Here is a 23,540-nt window from a genome sequence, read left to right as displayed (position 1 = left end):
CAAAAAAAACACCCAAACTTCTGCTACAGTTAATTTTAATAGTTCAGAATTGGGCAATTTTAGGATTTTTGGTTTTGGGAAGGTTGCATATGCAGTCTTGTGGATTCAGACAATGTTTTGCAACTAAACAAATGACCCCTTTTTAAATTCTCCCTCCCACTTACAGATCAAACTGATATCACTGTAGGTGTTTATCACACAGCACTTGTTTGGCAGAGCCCTGAAATCAGATGCTATTGTAGTTGGCTGCGTTACTGACTACCAGTATTTTTGTATAAAGGATGTTTTTACCTTCAATGAAATGCCAGGAAAGAAGATGAACTCATCAGAAAAAACATCTCTCAAGAAGCTGAAGTAGCTATAGACTTCCTCTGAAAAAAAATATTGTAAAGTAATATTGTTTAAAAACATAACCTAAAACATTCAAGTGAAAAGCCATTTACTCCTTATTTTAGAGAGAGTACCTACTTCAAATAAAATTTGGACTTGACATTAAAAGCATACATAGATATACAGCAGAAACCACCACAAGAGAACAGCAAGTACTCAAAGCACTTGATTGAATAGTTACCAAAAGGAAAGAGTAGGGGATTGTAGCTTCTCAGAATATGCATTAAATACCACATAGTCAAATGCTGCACAAAACTAAGGCACGTATTCTGAAAAATTTCTTGAAGAGCCAAGTATTGGAAAACACTAAAGTGCTTCAAAAGCAACAGTGAGAAGAGAAGAAGGATTGAGAACTGGCTGCACTGTATGCAAGTGTGAGCCGTGTGTAACCAGTAACCTAAAAAAGCTGGTCTGCTAAACACCAGCAAGACACTTAAGAATCGAGATCAGTTCATCTAACCCTGCCCTCTCAGCAGAACACACCTACTTTCAAAGGTAACAAAGAGTAAATAAACAAAAAAGGCAAACAAAATATCCCCATCCCCTCGCAACACATCCACCTTATGCCACAGGACCTTATCCCGAGTGTAAGGTATCCCACTAGCTCCCACTAGCAGTTGCAGGAACCTTATGCTCCTCTCAGCTGAAAGCACAAGGAGCAAAGACAGAGGGCTCTCAGAGCCACCCCAATGTACCTTTTCTGAAGCTGCATGTCATCTTCAAGGCAACTGCCACCAGAGATGGGCGCACAAACACGTTCAGCAGCTGGTTTCTGTAGGTGGCACACATGAGGATGGCCAGGGCACGCTTAAAGACAACTTCTCCTACAGCTCCATTTTCCATCCCTTTGTCATTCAGGACCACGTGGCCATCGACAAGTTGAGCAACATTGGAATGCAGGGTGAGGCCAGACATGACTGCTTTTTTGGCACACAGGTTATCTAGCAGGAAAACACAACACTTGGCAAGATGCAAAAGGGAACATAACTATTGAAAACAGCCTAAAATGCACCAGTATTTCATTATGTGTTATCACTGAAGACCAATTATTACACCAAACGTTCAGTTAAAGAGATGTTCTAAAATAATCCATACCAGGAACTGGAAGCCTAGGCACAGTATGAGATGGCAAGAACAAATTTCAAACATTTCTGTAATTAAAGCACTTTAAATTCTTCCACTTGCTAACAATGACAAATACTTCCTTTGTCTCTAGAACAAGTATGCTGAGTCTCCAAATAAAAGAGGATACATCTGTTTGATGGACACATTCATCAGTAAGGAAATGGAGACCATACTTTTGTGTAGGTGTTTCTGACACTACAAGTTGTACATCAGATGCACAAGTCTTTATAACGTTGCTCCTCAACTCTCATTTACAAGGAAGGCCTCATCTAACTTAAGTGTCGTTACATAATACACCTGCTCAAAGATAAATCAGATTGAACTTAAACTGAAATCTCTTCTTGTTTTGTACAACAATCTTTTTAAAATGCCTAAAGCAAGGAAGTGTGTGATTTGTTTTTAGTTCTGTGTAGTATTTTTGTGGGTTTGTTTTTTCAAATAACAAAAGTTCTTTGAAGGCAGACATGAGTTTTACAGATCTGTGGGCTTTGGCCAGCATGACACACCACAAACTTTATTCGGATAAAGAACAGCATCTCGAGTCTTGAAAATATACTAATGTTTTTAGAATACCTTGTGCTTTAAACACTACAAAAACATTCCCTGCATCAAATGTGAACTCTTCATCAAGCAAGGAAAGAAGCAATAAATACTTCCTATTGAATGCTAAAATACAACTTGCGTGTTCACAATACAAGTATATAAAATCAATATAGCCCCTAACAGAAAATAAATATATTTAATATTCTTTCCCCTTAGATTTCATGTAGTATCTCCAGGCATCTTATTTGCTCCTTCAGCCTACTTTGTTCCAGTTTTGATAGAGCTCCCAAGTTTCTCAATATAATAGGAAGCAGAACTCTAAGCAAGTCATTTTGCAGTTCCTGTTTTTAACAGAAAATTTCTAACAGCCAAGCAGATGTTCTGCCTGTAACAACCAACCAGCACGACAAAGGCAGAAACAACTAGCTGCTTGGAGACAGAAGAACAGACAGGGTACAGGTAGTTGCTGACTTGGTGATGTCACCAAATTAGCCTTAAAAATTTATTTATTCTTTCAAATTATTGACAATCAAAAACAAAACAACAAGCCCTGTTTCTATGCAACTGATGCCTAGAGCGGGGCCAGCACACTCCAACAAAATCTGCTCAGCTGTTGTCATTCCTTTATTTCATTACCCTGCCTATTTGCTATTCCCTGACTACATCACAACTCTATTAAAGCAAAAGCTTATTCATTGTTGCTAAGAAAATAAGCAAAGTAAATAAGCAAATCCAAATGTGCTATGTTTTTCAGCTTGCTGTGCAGTAAGGTTCTAAATGATGTTTAAATATTGCCACGAAATTCTTCTTTTTACCAGCCTGGCAGGAGCAGACCTTGTCTGCATTCACTGCAGTGCAGACCCCTGAAAGGAGAAGTGGTTTTCTTCCAGAAATGACAGAGTCTGTTGTAACCGTAGCCTGTTCCTAGCTCTTTATGGCAGTACTGAGAGGGATCCTGGATTATCTACATGACTACAAAAGCAAATATCAATGGTTTAAGTCTACCTACAGCGAAACAGTAAATGTACATGCATTACACATGATTTTTCTTTGCTAGCTTTGCCACTTACATCCTGAGGCTTTAAAATTAATTATCTATGCCACCTTGGCTCACAGAGGGAAGTTTAAAACAATTGTTGAGAAAGTTTGGAAGGAGAATCAACCTTTCTTCAGCCAATATACACATTATGCGTGTGCATATAAATCTATAAATAAAACCACCTAAGAAGCCTTCTCCCCAAAGTCATCACTGTTTCTGGGGATAAAGTGAAACCTAAAAATAGACAACTTTAGGTTTTGATTTTCTCTTACCCATTTGTTTTCACTATTTCTTTGTCACAGTAACAACTTGTACTATAGTCAATATCAAGCAATAAACAGCATTATACCAAGTTAACTGCTGCACATCCGTAACTGCCTGTGACTTACACATGATTTGGAAAGAGACACTAGGCAAACCTCAGTAGTCTAATACAGGTAACGTATAATTCCCCCCTCATTCCACACTTCAGGCTATAACAGTAAAATATTCATTCTGCTTCCACCTTATTGTTTTTCAAAGTATTCTCTTCTACAGGCTAAATCATCACCTGTCAGATTTTAGCATCACTTTTTGGCATATCCTAAAATCCATTTACAGCTCTGAGGAAAACATTCTGTAAAGCTGTCACCATACACTGCTTCCAAGAAAATACAATTTATCCTTCATAAACAGCAAAAGAAATAAAAATAACACTTTATCTGCATACCAGGCCATTCAAGGAATCCTCCAAAAGTCTGTGTTAAGCCTTTAAGCCACAGGGTCTTTTCTATTAGAAGTTCAAAATCCATGGCTGGCAAATTCTGGAGTAGGACAGCAGCGGCTAGCACCCATGGGCTCAAAACCATGTTCTCTATTTGCAGGAGCTCCATTTTATAAGCTACGTCACTGACAAATTCTTGGATATCCTCAGATGGCTTTTGGGGAAGATGCCTGAAAGGAAAAATGCAGTTCAAGGTAAAGACCTCCAAAACCTGGAATATACATCACATTCTTCCTTATTTCTTCTGTATTGCTTCCAGATCCATAACTACTTCACAGCACCTAACATCTGGAGGATGATTCTATATATGTGCTACATAGAATAGAGGTACAGAGCAAAACATCAGTAGTTTCACAATAGTATTTGAAAAACAGATCTTTGTATTGATGCTGTACACTTGCTACCTTAAAAAAAAAAAAAAACAAAAGCATTATGTAACAAATTGCAAAAGCCACCCAATCTAGTCATAGCTACAGCTCCCTGGCACGTGGTCACATAACAGTTTGCAGTACTAAAGCAAGGAGACAGGAAGGTCTTTTAAATGGCAAAACCACTGAATTCTCAGAAAGGAGAGCTTTGCATGGTTGATACATCATCATTAATGGAAACTTCCCAACAAAGTACAAAGCCATGCAAGTAACATGTTTTAGAAACACCCAACCACAAGCATGATAAGATTCTGCTCAGACAAAATGGGTTCAGCAGTCTAAATATTCAGATGGAGGGGAGATGAGAGAAGTTGAAAACAAGTACAAGAGAACATCTTAATTATTTTATATAGGTGAGAAGTAAGCAAACACATTTCCTGTGCATACACCATGGAAAGATGTGGTACCTGGGGACCAAATTGTATGGGCACCGATTGATTCTTCCAGATGCCAAGGTTCTAAGTGATACTGGCTGGCCAACGTAGATGTGTATGGTACCAAAATTGTCACTGAGGATTCTTCTGGCTTTTAACAACCCCTAAGAAAACGAGAAGAGCAAAACTCAAATTTTAGTGCTACAGGGTACATGTACATCCCCCTGTGTTCTGAAGGATTTACATACAGATGTAGATTCTTTGGGCTTTGGGACTCCTAGGAGTTCATAGGCATAGAGAGATTCTTCTAATATCCTCTCGTAGCTGATGCTGATGGGAACAAGGTATGTGTCAAAGACTTCACGTTTAAAAAATGGTTCCATCACAATGCTGAGAAGACCTGAAAATTGAAAAAAAAAAATTTTTTAAAAGTGAATCACTTGTCTTCCAAGGAGGGAGAAGCATCTGAAATTTAATTTTGAAAAAGGTATCTTCACATTTTAGAAACATTGTATTTTAGAAAAAATGTGTGCACTGTGCTTGTTCTTCAAGCAAGCAGAAGCACAAGATGTTGTCCAAGCCTTAAAACAGAACATAAATGTAAGTAATGCATCTGGACAACTATTTGCGCTCTTTTCAGCAGCACTGCTCTGTGCAGGCACAGCATCTTCCTTCTAAAGATTCCCCATTACTTTTTCAGTTTATTCACAATATTTCTCTGCTGCTAAGAGGACACCTATTTTCTAAAAAGAAAATGGGGAAGAGTTACGCAATTAAGTACACAATGGGGCAAGGGGAGAAAAAGCAGCAGAGTGCAAGACACGTGTATTGCCATTCTTTATACAGCCTTGAAAACCTAACCATAGTGTTTTTCACTATAACAGACCTCACCAATTGCCTATCACTTTAACTTCCATTGCTGTCTGAAGAACTTCAGAGGCACGTAGCCACTAATGAAAACATTAATAATCATTAAAAGTTACAAGTTTTCAACAACCTACCAAACTTTGGAGTCAGAGTCTTGGCAGTGCGACTTCTTGTCCCTTCAAGGAAAAATTCAATTGGGGCATAGCCACCCTTTGAATGCAAAACAAACAAAAACTGGTCAGAAAAATAAAAACATTTATTCTTTACTGCCTGCAAATAGTTTTAAAGTACTTAAAATGTAAGTAATTTTTTTAAATGGAAGCCATGCATGCCTTAACTGCAGTCATCTCTAAGCCTGTATTCATCCATCACATTTGCCACACCATGTAGTTAAATTAAAAAAAATATTGTGTCTGTCATGAGATATGGGTACGTGACGAGCAACTGGGCAACTGATGAGCAGCAATTTGTGTACCACCTACTGCTGGAATATAGTAACAACAGAGCACACACGTGATCTTCACCTACAGCAATCCTGAGGTAAAATACATTTAATCAGATCACAGTGAAGACTTGCAATCACATAGCTATAACTGTGCATATTTCACATGAATTGTTCCAACAAAGTATTTCTTAAGCATACATTTTGAGAGTTCAGCAATTTATTTACCCTTAACATTGTTTTTACATATTCTGCAAACACTGCCCAGTAGAGTTTGTTTCCACCGAAGGAACGTCGCATAAAAAAGGCACCTGACCTTCGTAGCAGCTCACCCACTATTTTCATTCCTAGGAAATCTGAAAAACAATCAAACAAAAAACAAAACCACACACACAAAACTTGTTGATTAATATCAGTCAGCAGAATGAATCACTTTCTTTAATACACTGATTGAATTAGCAGAATAAAGAAGACCTCTTTCAAGGATTCTGTTGTTGCAAGTTCCTCGTCTAGCGAGACTTATGTAGACATGAATGGCATATTATAATGTTTTCGATTTTTTTTGTAATCAGCATTCATTTAGAGCAATTTATTTTCATAATTTAGATGGCCAAATTTCAACCATAATATAGACTAAGTTTTTGAAGTACATTTTCTCACTCATGTTCAGAAAGATGTTACTACTGAATGTATCCTAAAACACACAGAAATTAACTGATCAACCAGCTATAGTTTTCTAGTTTTAAGCAATGATGGTTAATGCTTAACTTATCAAAACCAGGAAACACTTAACATTAACAAATTTCTTAAGGTAGCATTTAAAACTAATCTACATGGCAGCTGGCCATGTGCCACTTCAACCTCCTTGATACCTCAATCCATAAAACACCTGAGAACAGATATTCACTGAATAAAACAAATTCACATTTCCAGCTGCAACGCTGACAATGACTGCCTTGCAAAGGTCATATGTCACACACATACATATATGTGAGATATATATAGAATAGAAAAATACACACAAGGAAACTGGCTACAGGACTCTGGGTAGCAATAGCAGCTGTCAGAGCTTCCCATGTGCGGAGGTCCATCCTCTTCCCTTACTCTCCTACTATCCTCCCTCTCTCACTAAGGCACAGACTCTGTTCCCTCCCCTACTTGCACCCTCCTGCTACACTCTCAGCCCCTCACCAGGATGCTGGCTGCATGCCCACAGCCTGTCCCCACCACACACTGCCATCTCACAAACTGGGACTGAAACACCTCCTTTCATGGCCCTCAAGCCCACACCACCTCACCAGCTCCATGCCTCTAATCTGACTTGCTCCCAAGACCTGAGACAGAAATGTGATCCCAGTACCAGCTCAATTCCGTCTAATGTTCTGTATGAGCAGGTACTTTGGTGTTACTGGTTCCCTTAGCTAATCCCCTCAGACCTATCCACATGCTGCTTGAAGCCAAGCAACAACAAACAAAGGAGAGGCACCATCTATATCAGGACAGTATCTCTCCACTCAGTACAAGTATCACTTTGAAAGTGAGTTTGTAAACCGCATCTTGTGAACATCTAACACAATATGTAGTAAATGCAATCATAGAGAATTCTGCTTTCTCCAGAGGAATTTAAAATAATACACACATGCAGCACTATAATCAAGCTGCAAGCCACTAATTCTGAAGAACTTTGACCCCAAAACACTTCCAAAAATGTTAATCACTAAAAAAAAAAAAAAAATCCCTCTAAGCTAGTCTAATAGTATCTTAAGATACTGGTTTGAGACCCAAAACTCAAAAAAAAGCTCTATTCTAAAAGTCAACAAAGGATTACACCAATACCTAAGACAGCACATGAGCTGATTCTGAACAATACACGACAGGGAAGTAGCTGCAACACCTTGATCAGGGCAGCTACGAGATATCAATTTCTGAATTCACCAGAATCTAACCAGCATCACCCAGAGGCAAGATACTACTAACTCAAAGACCAGGAGAACCTCATCTTCCCTAGCAAGCACATTTTCCCAGCTTCTGCTCATTTTCTACTGGTCTTCCTAACCTCTTGACTGGAAGAGCAGACAACAGCAGAGCAGTAGCTTGCCAGTGCACAGTACCACACTGCATCGGACCTGAGGTGGTTGTCTGCCTCCTTAGAAGACCTGGTGGATACCCAAGGCTCCCAAGATCAGGTTTCTCAGTTAAGCGCTGCCAGAATCTGTATTTTCAAACAGCACATTAACTCAGAAGATAGTTACTGTTAAAGTCTTCAAGAATTATTTCCCATAAATATACTGGCTTCATCTGCTTTAAAATGAAGTATGCCCAAAATCGTGACCTCTGATGTGAAATTTCATTTCCCAGCCAGTTCTGCTCCCAGCACTTCACATAACAGAGTTTTGCCAAAGCTTCAAGGGAATCAGTCACACCAGCAACAAGTGCAAGGCGTCTTGCACTTTATATCTGGCTACTATGACTGCATTTAAAACTGTATACTATAAAGTATCACAAAAGGTTCTACATACACAGTAGCTCTTTCGCAAGTTTCTACCTGTTTCCAAGCATAAAAAAAAGCAACAGAGAGGCCTTCTTCACAACACCTGTCTTTGCCCCAGCCTTGGGTCTAGAGAGGAGGTACTTCTAAGCAAACCTGCTATGAAAAAATTCACCTCTGATTGGACTCAGCACCAGTGTGAAGCTTTCAGAAGCTGTGAGCATCTCACTCAAGGAGGTTTTAACAATGCATATTTGCAACAGAAGTTAAACACAGCTACTTATAGTAGCAGCTACAAGACCTCTTGCTACCAACTCTCTGAATCCTGAAAACATCGTTAAAAGAACATACTTGCCTATTCCTGCAGCAATGACAGGCAAAGCCAAGTCATACGTATACAGCAAATAAGACAGCATCAAAAAGTCTATGTAGCTTCGGTGACTGGGCAGCAGTACAACTGGATGCTCCTGAATGGCGTGTTGCAACTACGAAAAAACAGTACAAACAATATTGTTCAAATATTTACAGACTGACTGTTGAAATTTGCAAACACAGACCTACACAGGGCTTACAGCAAACAGAAGCTGATTTGAGGGTGGTTTCTCTGTCCACATACTCCATACCTTTTTCAGCATGGAACCACAGAAAATGTGGAGGAGTGGTTTTCAGACTAGCAACCTTTGTTTCACAAGCATAACAGGACTAAAAAGCCAGGGTCACCTCATTACATGACAGTCTAATTCAAATCCCTTTTGATGGAAAACCCAACAGGGGCTGTAAGGCCTGACATTGCCATCTTCCAGGGAATGCATTGTAACATCCAGAACAGCATCACCCTGCAATGAAATGGGGACAACAGCTCCCCAGGGAACTGGGGCAAACTTAAAGCATCTCCTCCCTCAGAGGTGCACAATGTTTCACCATTCTTAGATGTATGAAGGTTTTCCAGCAAAGCCAGCCCACTCAGCCACATAACATTAGGTTTGCAGCCCCAATTCAGCTAAATCAATTATTAAATTTATGATATCAGATAGAAAAAGTCTCTCAGTGGCTGATAGAACAGAACCATTGACACATAACTGCAAGTATTCCTTACCATAGGACGCATCTGGAAAATGTACAAAAAGTCCTGCTGACTGCCTCTCAAACACGTATCATCTGTCTTTTCTCCCCCTTATTGAGAAATGCAGTAATAAACACAAGTGCAGACTTTTTTTTTCAAAGGGTATTTTTCATATTTGTTACTTGGAGCAAAGATTAGAGTATTTGTCCAAGTGACTGGTATGAAAATATTACACCGTTTTTTTCCCCTCACCAGTACTCACTCTCTGTATTCCTTCTTCATTCACACAAACTCTCTGGAAAAGTCGTTTAAATATTTTGCTCAGAGTAAAGGCAAAAAATCTGACAGCTCCTAACTGCATACTGTGACCCATCTCATCCAGAATTTCCATGGCTTCTTCTTGAATAATATCAGGTGATTCGCCCGTCTCTTTTGCTAACTAGAGAGAAACAAAACAAACAAAACAGCAGTCAGATGTCACTCCCTTTCCCATGCACACCATTCTATGTGCTACAACAATTAAATTATGGCAAAACTACCACAATAGTCAGCAAGATTTTATTTTATGCGATAAGCATGCATCTAATCATGCAGAATCTGTTCAGTGTCAGCCAACAAGAGAAAGCCAAGTTACAGCTGTTCAAAATCAAGAATGAGCTTAGATGTCAACGGCAGGGGAAGAGGCGTGCAACAATTTCCCACTCCCCCAAAACACATCGTGAATGTTTTAACCTGTTATATCTTCAGGGGAGATTCAAGTTCTAGGAACATCTCTTATATTATTGGTCTAAAGAAAGCTGTGTGCAATTTTTTTTGACTAGTAAAATGCAACCTGTGTTTGCAGAAATATTCACAATGTAAATTTTTGAAGTGTATTTGGGTTAAATTTTAAGACTTGGCTGAAGAACCTCAGCCCTATCACACTTGAATTTCTTTGTAATGTATTACTTTGGCAATGGCTAGCTGAAATGCATACAAAACACTGTTCCTACAGACTCTGCATATCAATGACCTTCTGTTGCTATGCTCATTCCCTTTCAAAGCTTCTAAAACCAGACTTAAATAACGGTCGTCCCTCCTATTCGATACTTTGAATCTAGAAACATTTAATTGAAAAGTTAGTCTTTTACTGTTATGGAATGAGGAACATGCCTTTTACTGAACATGAAGGAGTAAAGAGCAGGAACAGCAGAAGAAAAAGCACAACTCTGTTAGAGGCCAGTACCACTTACTATTATTTCTATTTTATGAGATATAAGAAAAAACATCTCCTCCAGTCTACCTCCACATACCACCTTACTGTCACATCTACTGGTTCCATCTTGTTTTAATAAAGGCATTATCCTTCATCCTGCCTATTTCTACATGTAGCTAGAACTGATTCTTTTAACCACTTAGAGAAGTCAAAAACTGCTTCCATTTGAGCCTGAAAAAAAAAAAAAACCTGATCTCTCTTAGGAAGCCAAAAAATTATTATCATTATTCACTAGGGAAAGAGATACTGTTCTCGTTCACCAGTAAAAGGCTTACCACACAGCTGATCTTGTGTGAATTAAGTGCATGCCTCCTACAGAGCTAAGCACTTACTCCCCAACATCAGGAATCAGAAAACCAGACCTACCACATATAGCAAGATAAAACAAACAAATGGACTTAATTTCACATGCTGAACACTACTAACCTCAACAACTTGTCACAAGAACAAATTCTAGTATGCCTGCATAAAGCTAAGTAAACTCTGTGCAGGTAGGAGGCACACTAATCGCAGATGGTTGGGCATATTGCCCAAGGTAGTCTCAGACACTTTCAGTAATCTCTAGGTCAGAGCTGAGAACTTGGCTGCAACTGCAGTTCTGTTAACCCCCTGCAACCACTTAACACCAGCCATGACAATACCCATCAAAATAATTTTCCATCAAAAAAGCAGAACTTCAGGAGAAAACACCACACAAACCTATTTCCGTCAAATACTCCGTATTTTCTTTCAGTAAATGCTTTAGTGTTTCTAAAGTTGAAAGATACATTTTTTTGGATTACATACTACTTAGCAATTCATGATAGCAACAGGACTACTTTGTAGGACATGGTTTAGTTTGTCACATCATAACAGGTTTTGATATATCATAGGTAACATTGGCCATTAAAAAAAAAAATAGAAACATTTTACGGTAGCCACTCACTCAGGACTAACCAAAACATCTTAGATACTTCTACTGGCCTGGAGTTACTTTTCATGAATACTGAAAATAGTTACTATCCTAACTAACACACACTCTTATTTCAGCCACTTCAACACAATGTAAAATATGAGCCAGTTTGACTATGAAATATTTTATTCATTACAAAGTAGGAGCTGCCCTTCATCTTAAAACAAAAAATATGGTTACAGCTTAGACAGTGTTTCTAATTCAAAGAATTCTCTGTGAAATTTAACTATTATTTTAGGGAAAGTAGCATCCATAAATACATCACTACCCGGTAAAATTCCTACAAGGCATGCTCAAACTACAAAAACATCTACTAAGAAGGAGAGTGCTTATGCCTTTCACAATGCTGCTCTGTGGTGAGGACACTGGAGGAGGAGAAAAAAAAAGTCAAGTACATTGGACAAGTTAGATGGTGAAGTGTTGTATATGCAAAATCAAAATACCATTTCATGAATGAGCTAACAGCTTTAGTGGCAACTCCATGGTAAATCAGTATTTGTTTTTCCTGCCACAAGAGTACAGCTCTCAAGTTACTGATTTATTAGATCGATCATCTTTCAAACTACAGCTATCGTGTTTGACAAGGTCAGCAATCACCTTTTTTTCCCTGCTGCCACACAAAGCCTGACTGTGTTCAGTCCACCTCATCTTACAGCTCAGTGTCCAGGCTCACCTGCTTGATAACATATTGAACCTGCTCTGAATGGAGAACAGCACTTTTAATAGCATTTGGTTTGCAAGGTGAAAGTCCCTTGTAGATCACAGGAGTATAACATTTCATTGCGTATCTCAAGTCGCTGGACAATCGCCTTTCCTCCAGGATATCTTCAAACTCATCTCTTTTCTTTGACGTGAGCTCTTTCTGCTGGGAACATACAAATAAAGAATGAGACACTGTCTGAAGCCATTCAGTGGTCTGCTTGGCTACAGTACCAAAATAATCGCATGCAATACTTCTGCAATGTTTGGGGTTTGTTTTTAGCTTTCTACAGTGTCTGCATTCCACACTCTGAGTGCATGAACAAATATGACCTGACTGGAACAATGCTGCAGAAAGAAACTAAAAAGAAAACAAAACAAACAAACACACGCAACAAAAAACCCAAACAAAAAATTAAAACAAAAAACAACAACAAGAAAACAAGCCACGCAAAACACCTTTCCAACTGCAAACATCCCCAAATCGCCCTATGCCATATGTTACTTAATTCTGCTCAACAGGAAGAAGCTGAGAGAACACCTGGGCTTTGAAAGCTGAAGTGCCTTACCTCCAGCATCTCCGTGATTAAACAGGTATTAACTAAAACACCTTCGATTTCAACTTTCACGGCTGCATGAAGACAATGCCATGACTGACATTACAAGACACAGTCATCAACACAACAAAAAAAAAAAAAAATCCCTATTACTTTCTATTGCATCTGGGACCTTGGTGATTTGTGCTTTCACCGAACTTGGACAGAAAGCACATAAACACAGCCAGACAGGAACAAACAAACAAATTAAAACATTATCAGCCATAGGAAGATCAAAATGCAATATGGTGCACGCACAGGTAAAAAGAGGGCACAGACTTTGAGTAACCAACACCACTGCTAAGCAGGAAAACAAACAGCACATCAAGAACTAGTTGTGGATCTGTCCTGCTGCAGAAATAGCAGTGACAAAATTCTTCCTCTTGACTCAGTGGGCATCTCTTGTGCTGGAGAGGGATGTCTCCTATCATCTCCTATAATACCATGGTTAGTATGAATGACCCCTCAGCTCCTCCAAAACTAAACCTGTATTTCTCTAAACTTCAAAACAGCAGACATAGCCACTAGACAAGCAAGGCAACTGGAGCAAGTCTCTGCAAAACACAGATATAAAAGTATTGATTATGATCAAGCATATTTATTAGAAGAAGATGCTAAAAATAGAAATGGTTATGTTTTCCTCTGCAGCACCACTTGAAAGGTAGCACAGGCATCCCTGTCATTCATTCTGCTGCCTCTCCCTAAATACAACCTGTGCAGAACCAGTCTGATAATGAAGGATAAACCACGTTGTTTCATGGGCTCTTATAGTGACCTTTTCTAACACTGAAAGGAGAGCTGGGCCAGCAAACAGGCAAGAGAGCACCAGCAACAGATAAGCAAAATGCGCAGCAGTGGCAGCTGGGTTTTCAACCTTGGGAGAGGGAGTCATGTTTCACTGCCAGCTGACCACAGCCACATCAGCAATGCTATCAAAGCAGTTGACATTTAAAGGAAGTAGAGAGCAAACATTTAGATCCTGTCCATTCATCGAGACAATATAATTTGACAAAACAAACAAACAAAACCCTCAAATCAAGAATGTCTTCACTTAAGAACCACAAAATATCCTTCAAAGCCTCAACTGTATCAAGAGCCAATTTCATTTTATCAGAGAACACAAATCCTACTGTTTGACCCTCTCATATTCTTTTCCCCACATGGTATAGTCAAATTTGCATACCATCCTTCTACTACAGTAGTATTTGGTAGCTCATCTAACTTTTCCTTCCACTACTGCAGTTTAGAGAATTGTCCCACATTAACTGCAGAACAAATTCTCCAGGGACTTTTAAAACAACCCCATACAAGGTATTAAACCCAGACCCGTATTACTGCAAAATTTTTAAGTTGTTTGTTTGTTTGTTTTTCCTGTATGATTTAGCATTACAGTTTTCAGTCTTTCTTGTTCCACAGCTTTCAACTAGTTGGTGTTTTGCAAGAGCCAAGTACGCTAAGAACTTTTAAGAAGCCTGGAAATAGTTTGCATTAGCCATCTGTTGCCATTGACACCTTATATCAACGGCCTTGATTAAAAATAAAACAGAAAAAAAATCCCTTATGCTCTGTAATAGCAAAAAAGATACCTGAGAATAGCATCAGAATATATTAGTTGGCTCTAAGTATACACCTACTTAGATCAGTACGTGACAAGTCATTGCTCAGAAAATCTAAGCAACATTTACGTCAACGACCAAAGTTTAAATCCTGCAACATGCGACTACACAAAACCCAAAGAAACCCAGCACCCAGCTTGGGTGTCATTTGCCCTGTGAGCAGTCACTGCACTGCTACAGCCATTCTCTGGGCAGCAGAGTCTTGCAAAGGCCACAGCCAACTGAAAAGTCACCTCTCTGCCACCGCTGCTCAGCTGACTTCACCAGATTTGATGTGCAACTGATTTCTCTCCATGGCAATAGTTATTTTCATGCCCTGTTCTACAGTAGCATGGAGGGAGCCAATACACACACTTTACCAAGCACTAGAGAAGAATAACATTGATTTTACACATTACAGCCAAGCTGTTGTTCCACCTTCAACTTCTGATTGGTGGAGAGCACGTTTAGAAAGCATGCTGTTGGTAACCTTGACATGAGAAAATTCAGCTGTTACTTTGACACTGGTGAAGTACAAAAGCAAAACAGGGGGAGCCTGGAACTCCTCTGCTTCCAGACAATCTCTGAAAGCAATAAAATGAGGGTGCTCATGATACTCTTGGAACACCAGTGCACAGCCAAGGAGACACAGAAGAGAAGTTTGGGAATCTCTGCAAAAAACAGAAGCTGTTTCCCTCTCTCCCCAGCTTCCTCTTCCAAGTGTAAGTAGACAGGGGGCTTTAACACCCCACACCAAATCTCCTTGTCAGAGGCTGGCATAGAAGCCACAGGGAAAGAACAAGGTCAGTGAAGTAATTTCCAACACATAACACGGAGAAACCCTCTTCAGTCACTCCATCTCGATGACAATTTTCCCGCACTGAATTCATGGTCGCTGGCAGGTTTCTGTCCCGCACGGCAGCCCGGGGCCGCCCAGGGAAGCGCCCCGCACTCAAGACACCTGCCGCCCCGCCAGCCTCTCCGCCAGGCCCGGGTGCCGGGCTGTCGGACAAAAAAACCTCTCTGAAGAGAAGTACCGTTCGCTTCCCTCCTTTTCGAAGGTGTGAGGGGAGAAGCGTCACCCGGGAGGTCTGATTGTCGTGACTGACGCGGCAGGTACAGGGGAAGCAGCCGGGTAGGAGAAGCGGGTGGGGAGCCCGCAGCGGTTGGGGAAGATGAACTTATGAGGGGAGTCGCCCCGTTCCCGCTTGGCCGCGACCACCCCAGCTGGGACCCGGGAGAGGCCGCGCCCCCACCCGAGCCCCACAGACCGGGTGCAGGTCCGGGGCGGTCGTGCGCGACGCACCGCGCCCAACTGAAGCCCCGGAAACCCCTCCGGAGCGCAGCCCCCAAACCGAGAAGAAAAGGCGTTGCACCAAGCGCCGTCACTCCGCTTCTGAGTGAAGGGCAGCGAGGCGGGCAAGCCCCCTTTCCCCCGCGGCACCGCGCTCCGCTCCGCTCCGCTCTCCCCCGCCGCCGCTGCCTACCGAGTACATGGGCGCCCCTCGCCGCGCCCGCCCGGGCGCCGCTGCCGCCGCTGCCATGGTCCTGCGAGCTCCGCCGCGCCGCCCCGCGCCGCGCTCGCCCGGCCTACCCCGCCGCGGTGGCCGCACGCCCGCAGCCACCTCCCGCGGCGCCCATCGCCCCGCACGGCCCCGGCTTGTCTGCCCAGCGCGCTGCAGCGGGCGCGGCGGAGGGCGGGGGGACCGCGCGATGGGCGGCGCCATCTTGGGAGCGACGGGAGCCGCTCGGGGTCAAACGTCCTTCCGCCGCCGGCCCGCGGCAGCCATGGGGTCGCGGGAGCCGTGCCGCCGGCTAGAGGAGGTGCTCGGTGCCCTCTACGACCTGGGTGGGTGAGCAAGGCCGCGCCGCGGGCTGCCGGCGGGGCGGAGTGAGGCCGAGCCGAGCCCGGCGGCACCGTGGGCTTCCCCGGGCGGGGAGGGCGCTGGGTGTGTTCACTCTGAAGCGGAGCGATGGCGGTCGCGCACAGCTGACCCGGGACATATGTTCCGGCACGCAGGTGAGGAGCACAGCGCTCGGCGCGCCGTGAAGGACAGCAAGGCGAGCACAGGGGCGGCGGAGCAGGAGGAGAGCCAGGCAGTGCAGCCGGCGGAGGGCAGTGCCGGCGGGGCGGCGGGCGGGCGGCGTGGAGCCCGCGACTTCTTCGGGGAGCTGCGGGCTGAGCTGGGCTCCGCCGCTGCCCTTCCACGGCCCCAGGCCGCGCCGCCGGCCGTGGAGGTCGTGGTGTTTCGCGGGAGGAAGAACAAGGGGCGGTCCAGCCTCTCGACAGCACCCCCCGGCGGTACCCAGGTAGGGGGCGGGCGCTGGTTGGGTCGGTGGGAGGGCTGCGAGGGGTCCCTCTGCCCAAGTCTCGCGCTCTCCTTCAGGCGTGGGTGCTGCTGGCGCCCAGCAGGGACCTTCCTGTAGCTTGGTGCGCTCCCTGGGCGTGGCATCAATAGCGATGAACATCTTATTGGCTCTTTAAAGCACAGGCATATTTTAAAGCCACGCCAGAGACCTGACGTTGAGTGGGTACTGGATTGGGATGCCCCTTTCTGGTGACAGTTAAAACCAAACAAACCCCTCTGCATTGTTGGGGTTTTCTTTCTGGGTCCCTGGTCTGCCACCATAAACCGTGAGATACGTCCTGTAATTCTCCCCCTCCCAGGCCCAGGTTCTTCGTTCTTGCTAATACAGCTGCCCGTAAATTCAGGATTCTTCGGTGATCTCGCATGCTCAGCTCTAGTCCTGCTGATTCCTGACAGGGCTGCTGCCAGGGGCAGGCCTTAAAGACTTCTTTTTTTATTTTTAATTTCAGAAGATCTCTTAATAAGTATCATATATTTGAAATAGATGTATCCCAATGAAATAAACTGATCTGCAGATAGGCCGGCCAAGACAGCAAGAAGTGAATGAATCAAGAAGCAAAGCCTCGGCTATTTTGTCTGAGCCTTCAGTGTGCTGCTCTGTTCCTGGCAGTAGGTGTGGATGTGAGGTGCCAAAGCTTCTCTGGCATCATGGCAACATTTGGCTGTTCACAAGCAACATGCATCTTGGAGGGTCAGTGTTGGGTGGTTGATGGGGGAAGGCATTAGATTTCAGTCCAGTGGTTTGGTCTGTTGATGCTAAATTCCTTCCTGCTATCAAAAACTGTAGCTGAGTTGCTTCAACACAGAGGCCTGGGCAGGCTCGGCTGGAAGCTGAGCTGCCTTCCCTGCCGAGCAGAAGGTCCCTTGCTGGTTGATTGGTCTATAGATTTTATAGCTTCTTGGTTGTTTTCTTTGAGTCATGTTTATGGCCATAATATCAGAAGTCCAATTCTAAAATAAGTTTTGATGGGCCAACACATGTCTGGTACACACCTACTGGTATCTGGGGTTGGAATTGGGAAGTTCAAGAAACTGACCAAGCAGTTGGCTGAATCCATAAACTTGTGTGCTTTTTCTGGCATGTTTTCCTCTGAAAAATTGCCTTAGATGTTTATTTTCATATGCTTTTTACAACTTAAATTTTTCTGCCCGAAAAGACCAGTGTTAGGCTTGTTAGTAAATGCTCTGACAATAACCGACTTTTTTTGTGGTTGAAATGGAGGATGTTTTATAGAAGCTTTTCCAGAGTCGAGACAAGTTTGCATTTGGCTCTGGTGGATCCAGAGGGGAGCCCTGATGTAACCCTGGGACCTGAACCTGTGACTTAACGTCCTGGAGAGTGAAAAGGAAATGCGTTAAAAGCATTTAGGTTCAGCTTTAGTGCATATGTGTGACTCCTGCTTCCTCAGAAAGGATCGTGCCCTGGAAAGCAGATGGGGAAAGATGAGTGGATGCTACTCTTGAGCAGACTGCAGCTTCCCTGCCCGTGCTTGGGAGCGGGCAGAGCATCTGCTCAGAGAGGTGCTTCAGCACCCACTCCCCCATTGTGGGAAATGGACACAAACTAAAACAATCCTGGGAGTTTTGTTACTGCTCTGAAGCGTCCCATTTGGGACATTGCCGTAGCAAGCAGACTTGGAGTTCTCCCTGGGGATTTTATGCTTGTTTTTCTTCCTAGGATACACTCTGTGTCTCCTGGAGAGTTCCCCTCCAAACTGAGAACTGCTGATGGAAGGTCTCCATCAATTGCAGAATAGAAAAGATGTACTTTTCGCTGATCGCATTTTGAACAAACAGTTTCTTTAAACAGCTTTAAGAGCGTTTAAGTGGGGCCTGCCATTTGCTGACAGTGCTTCCTTTGGAGCTTGCATTATTAAGCTGGATATGTGCACTGATACGTGTCCATGCAGATACGAATTAAGGTTGTTCTGTGTGTTGCCACCAGGTATCAATATGTGCATTATTACCACTGAGATCTCTGTCTCAAACAAAATGACTTAAAATTCATGTCCTATCCTGCATTAGCAGTTTGGTACTGACTTGGAAATGGAAATATGGATGATGCATAGCTCACATGTGGCAATTTTTCTCCTATAAAATTTAATTATACTTGAAGATATAAAAATTAATTGCAGCTATTAATATTTTTCTGAGTTACGAAACTTTTTTCAAGATGTAGCAGATGATCCAAAAAAATGTCAAAGCTAAAGGCTCTGTGTTATAATGGTACCCTACAAATTATGCAAGGTTGTTGCAGTAAGACCCTGTCATATCTACATATTAAAAAAGCCATTGAGACCATGTGTGTTAGTGAATCCAGGTAATAAAGCTGGAAGATACTGCTGTAAAGCTGTATGCTCTTCCCTACAATCCATTTTGCATTTTCTTACTTTCCAAAAAAACTATCAGAATCAGCATTTAAACTGATATTACTTGCTATATTAATTCAAAATGGTTTGTTTTGTTTATAGACCAAAACAGTGGATGAAGAGAAAAGTGCAAACAAACAAGAATTTAACTTTGAAAAAGTAAGTCAGCAGGACCTATTGAATCTCAATATTTTAGTGTGCAGGTGTGTGTATTTATATGCTTGGGAAAGCTACAGTGGGAGCAGTGAGAAGTGCTTCTAGAAAAGGTTATCTGTTGTAGGTGAGCATTTTCTAATAGGTATTTTTGGCCAAAGGATGAGCGTACTGGCTGTTGTCAGCTGCTCTGTGTGAAGGGTCACTCTGTGACCTTTCTTTTTCTGATCTTTTAATGAGAATTTGAGGAGCATAGCTGTATATCAGCTGTGTAAAGCTATGTGAGTACCTGTAGTGCATAGCATAGCTCTTTCAGACACATAGTATTTATCTTGGATTTGTGATCTCATGTAGGAGGGGAAAAAAAGCATACTGAGATCTGGTTTTGAAACAGCAGATGAGTTTTTTGCATTTGTCTTTTTGTTGTCATCTGTTCTTATATAAGCATAAGTAGCACTGGCCTTCTTAAATACTGATTCATTTACAGATCTGTGCAAGTTGTTTCATATGCCTGATCTCTTCTCAGGGATGTGCTGCGATCCAGTGAAATATCTCACTGGAGATGCTACAGAACAGTGAGGATTTAACCACAGCCTTTAAAAATATTATAAATTCACTACTGGTTTTGCCAAGGTATTCTTGTATAGTGCCAACTATACATATGTAGGTAGTCAAGCCATTTCACCACCTGCCCATCTGTGTTTCTCCCCAGTTAAGTGCTCTGCAGCCAAGGAACGGGCATGTAAATGTTGGGCACTGCAGATAGCACATTTCATTGTTCTTCTTTGTGCAGGACAACATGATTCATTTTTATATAGAGGAGATCCATTCCATGTGTTGTTTTATATAAAATGAGAATAAAAAACTGCCCCCATGATGGTCCTCACTATCCAGAGATTAGATGTTAACTGTTCTGCAGTATAGCTCCAAACTCAGTTTTATTTTATTTTGGGTAATACTCAGGGTTTCTTTGGGAGTATGACCACTATGTTGTGGTCTGTCAAGTGTTATTTTACAACAGGTTGGACAAATTATGAAATGCTTGAAATTTTCTGTAATGTTTTAGGCTCGTTTGGAAGTGCACAAGTTTGGAATCACTGGCTACAAGAAGCAGGAGCAACGCATATGGGAACAGGAGCGTGCTATCATGCTGGGAGCCAAGGTGATTGTCACTTGGTTTGTGCTGAGTGGTCACCCTGATTTTATAGTGCAGGAAGGTGGTAAAAAACACTGCGGCGGGGGGGGGGGGGGGGGATTGCATTACTCTCTTACAATACAAGATCCCCCACCCTGATCCTTCTCCAACTTCATCCTTACTTTTACAATGTCTGTTCTATCTTCTCTTTTTTTTCTGTATATGTTTGGAAAATTAGTGTATTTGTGTTATCAGAGATGTTGTTTAGATGAAATATGACTGTTTGGGGTAGAAGACAACATTTACTAATTTTTAATCAGGCCATTCAAAACTAAATAATTGGAGAGGGGGTCTTGCTTATTAAAACTTAAGTTTCCCAGTGAGTTAAAGATGGAGAAAACTTTCCACTTTTATTTATCATCAGTGATGTAAAAGAAAAAAAAAAATCTAGGTTTTTTATTTTTTTAGGAGGTGGGGAGGGGTATGGGTTTTCTTTCTAGATCATTGTGTATGTGGAAGCCTTGTAGGACTGATATAGAGCATAAACATCCCTCTCTGCTGTCTGGTATGTTTTCTGTGTGTCTACCTTACATACCATAAGTCTCTTCCTCTCACTCAAAATAAATTAAACATTCCTAATGTTTCTCCACCACCACCTGAAAAATATTTTCCATGAAAGTCTGTGAATGTTTTTTTGAACCTATTTGAAAATTTCATCAGTGGTATCCCTCCCAATCTCTATTGCAGCCCCCCAAGAAGGAACACGTGAACTACAAGACTTACCAAGAGAAAATGAAAGAGAAAAAAAAAGCGAAGGATGAAGATAAGGGAAAGGTTTGTGTGACATTTTCCATATAAAAAGGCAGCATGTGAGAGCTAGCCTGAGAGCCTGACAGATGATGCAGGAGGAATGCCCGAGCTTGACACCTGCTGCTCCCCAGGGAGTGGGTTCCTGGCTCCAGTAGGACTAATGTCATCAGTAAAAACTGGTTGTGTGCAGTATGAAGTGCACAGACTTAGGTTTGTGTGGTGGTGGGTTTCACTGCCTCATGCTTTGAGGCTGATAGACAGATGACACAGAATCAATAGGGTTTGTTTTGTTTGTTTTTTTTCCCTTGCCTCTTAAGGGAAAAAAAGTAGTGTTCAATTAAAGTTTGTTGCATGTTGTCTGACCACAGAGGGCTGGATCTTCTGCTGGATTTATATCAGCACGATTCCATCTGGGATCTTGCTCATTGTTTAAAGCTAGGGTGAGGTTTCTGTTGCATGCATCCTCTAGCACAGCCCACCTGGCTCCAAGCCCATTCCGTGCTTCCCCGTGGAACCATCTCATGTAGGTGGGAGCAAGTTGCAGGGCGGGTAAATTGCACTGTCAGCCTGTTCCCTGCCACCCTCTGTCCCAGGGGACGTGCTTCTCCTTCTCTGTAAGGTGGCTCAGAGCGCAGCCAGTGCATGACCAGACACGGGCAAACCCTGTCATTCGACAGGTGCACTCAGTCAGCAGACCAGGCACATCTGCCTGGTCATAAGTCTGTCTGTTGACCCAAGGATCTGTCACGTGCCCGAGAGACAAGCCTGTCTCCTTGTGTAGCTGGGTTTGTGCCTCCTTGCATGGCAGGGGCAGCGTGTTGGTGACAAGAGGGCTGTACGTTCCATGAGGTGACAGGAAGGGCTCTGGGCACCAGGCTCTGCAGTGTCTCCCTAACATGTTGCATCTCGTGACTTGTTAGAAGTTCTCCCAACCTGCTCCATGTGCGTGTTGCTCTGTGGAGCAAATGCTACCCTGTGTTTGCTGTGCAGATGGTTTAGCCAAGATGCTCTGTTCCTTTTCCATTTAAATGCATATCTTTAAAAACAGGAACACAAAGGTGATTCTCTTAAGAAAAAGAAGAAAGACCAGAAGGAGAGGTGAGCTGTTTTCAACATCATTAAAGTTAACTTGCTTTTGCATAGTGTACCCAGCATATTGTCCCAACATAACTGTGCACAGTCCTATACCAAAAAACATTGCAGGTCACAGTAGGAGGAACTTCTTCAACTGCAGAAGAACTGTTGGTCACAAAAGGGTGACCTTGTACTGTGTTTAGCAGTTTCAGAGACTTTAGTTGCACAACTTAACTGAAAATGGGTCAGTTCTGCCCCAACGTGTCTAAGACTGCAGCTGGAGGTGAGATGGATGGAAATCCCTGTGTGAGGACCTGGGATATGTCACTCAGAGCCTTGAGATGCTTTTTTTTTTTTTTTTTTTTTTGCAAAACACAAGCTACAATATAGAGACGCTTGAAGGGTGAAGTGGCATTCTTAATTATAGTGTCGCAGGTTCACTGAAATGTATTCTTTATCTTTGTTCTCTATCTGAAAGTCTTTGGGGTTTGTTTTAAATTAATTAATTCTGTAATGCGCTGCCAATTTTGAATGACTCTGCAGGTAACAAATGTTCTGGGGTCATTACTCGCTATGATTTGATATTCTATAATACCAAATACTGATTGCATAAATAGGTGACTTTTTCACCATATTGAGTATTTTCGTGAGTTTATGGTGTTTCTCTTAATTTTTTTTTTTTTCTATTTCAGGAAGGCCAAAAGGAAGAAATTGGTGCCTAGCATTTGGCCTGCAGGACAAGTTGGAAAATTCAGAGATGGGACCTTGATTCTGCAAAGCCATGACATAAAGAAAATTAAATCATCTAAAGTTATCAAATGAACTTTTGATACACAGTGAAATGGACAATATGCATAAGATAGAATTCACATTGCCACCAAAACAGGCTTACAGAGCCTCTTTTACCTTATTTTTTTGTTGCAGGATTTCTTATCTTCCGTTCTCCCTTGGGGAGAATATGAGAATTTACCATTTTATAAATAAAACTAAGACTTTTTATTAAGAAGGTTA

At 42.2% G+C, this 23,540-nt stretch overlaps 2 protein-coding genes across 3 annotated transcripts in view; one reads left to right on the top strand and one right to left on the bottom strand.

The window, feature by feature from the left end:
* GNPAT (glyceronephosphate O-acyltransferase) overlaps positions 1-16,361 on the bottom strand; it is a 22,755-nt gene extending 6,394 nt beyond the window's left edge. The window contains exons 1-11 of one of the 2 annotated variants that reach the window (XM_065833782.2): positions 16,107-16,361; positions 12,403-12,594; positions 9,785-9,961; positions 8,815-8,944; positions 6,200-6,327; positions 5,664-5,739; positions 4,911-5,062; positions 4,696-4,826; positions 3,807-4,030; positions 1,086-1,331; positions 292-371 (exon numbers count right to left, since the gene is read on the bottom strand). In XM_065833782.2, coding sequence (XP_065689854.2) covers positions 292-371; positions 1,086-1,331; positions 3,807-4,030; positions 4,696-4,826; positions 4,911-5,062; positions 5,664-5,739; positions 6,200-6,327; positions 8,815-8,944; positions 9,785-9,961; positions 12,403-12,594; positions 16,107-16,346 — 1,776 coding nt within the window. In that variant the 5' untranslated portion in view covers positions 16,347-16,361. The remainder of the gene's footprint in view (positions 1-291; positions 372-1,085; positions 1,332-3,806; positions 4,031-4,695; positions 4,827-4,910; positions 5,063-5,663; positions 5,740-6,199; positions 6,328-8,814; positions 8,945-9,784; positions 9,962-12,402; positions 12,595-16,106) is intronic. The other variant, XM_065833783.2, reaches the window with a different exon arrangement.
* On the top strand, positions 15,199-23,540 carry FSAF1 (40S small subunit processome assembly factor 1). Its single transcript, XM_071806337.1, has 7 exons — positions 15,199-15,341; positions 16,640-16,929; positions 19,460-19,516; positions 20,577-20,672; positions 21,393-21,479; positions 22,504-22,553; positions 23,222-23,540. Exons 1-7 carry the CDS (start codon positions 15,218-15,220, stop codon positions 23,349-23,351), a joined length of 834 nt encoding a protein of 277 aa, XP_071662438.1. The 5' UTR covers positions 15,199-15,217; the 3' UTR covers positions 23,352-23,540.

This window comes from Patagioenas fasciata, chromosome 3 (assembly GCF_037038585.1).
Source record: "Patagioenas fasciata isolate bPatFas1 chromosome 3, bPatFas1.hap1, whole genome shotgun sequence".
Lineage (NCBI taxonomy): Eukaryota > Metazoa > Chordata > Aves > Columbiformes > Columbidae > Patagioenas > Patagioenas fasciata.
This window is presented reverse-complemented; position numbering and strand designations above follow the sequence as displayed.

What these genes read in the sequence shown, in the direction of transcription:
- FSAF1 (XM_071806337.1), top strand. Translation starts at nt 15,218, where the DNA reads ATGAGGGTGCTCATGATACTCTTGGAACACCAGTGCACAGCCAAGGAG. An exon ending in CCCAGCTTCCTCTTCCAAGT is followed by an intron (nt 15,342 to 16,639) that starts GTAAGTAGACAG and finishes TCCGGCACGCAG; the next exon opens with GTGAGGAGCACAGCGCTCGG. An exon ending in CTATCATGCTGGGAGCCAAG is followed by an intron (nt 20,673 to 21,392) that starts GTGATTGTCACT and finishes TCTCTATTGCAG; the next exon opens with CCCCCCAAGAAGGAACACGT.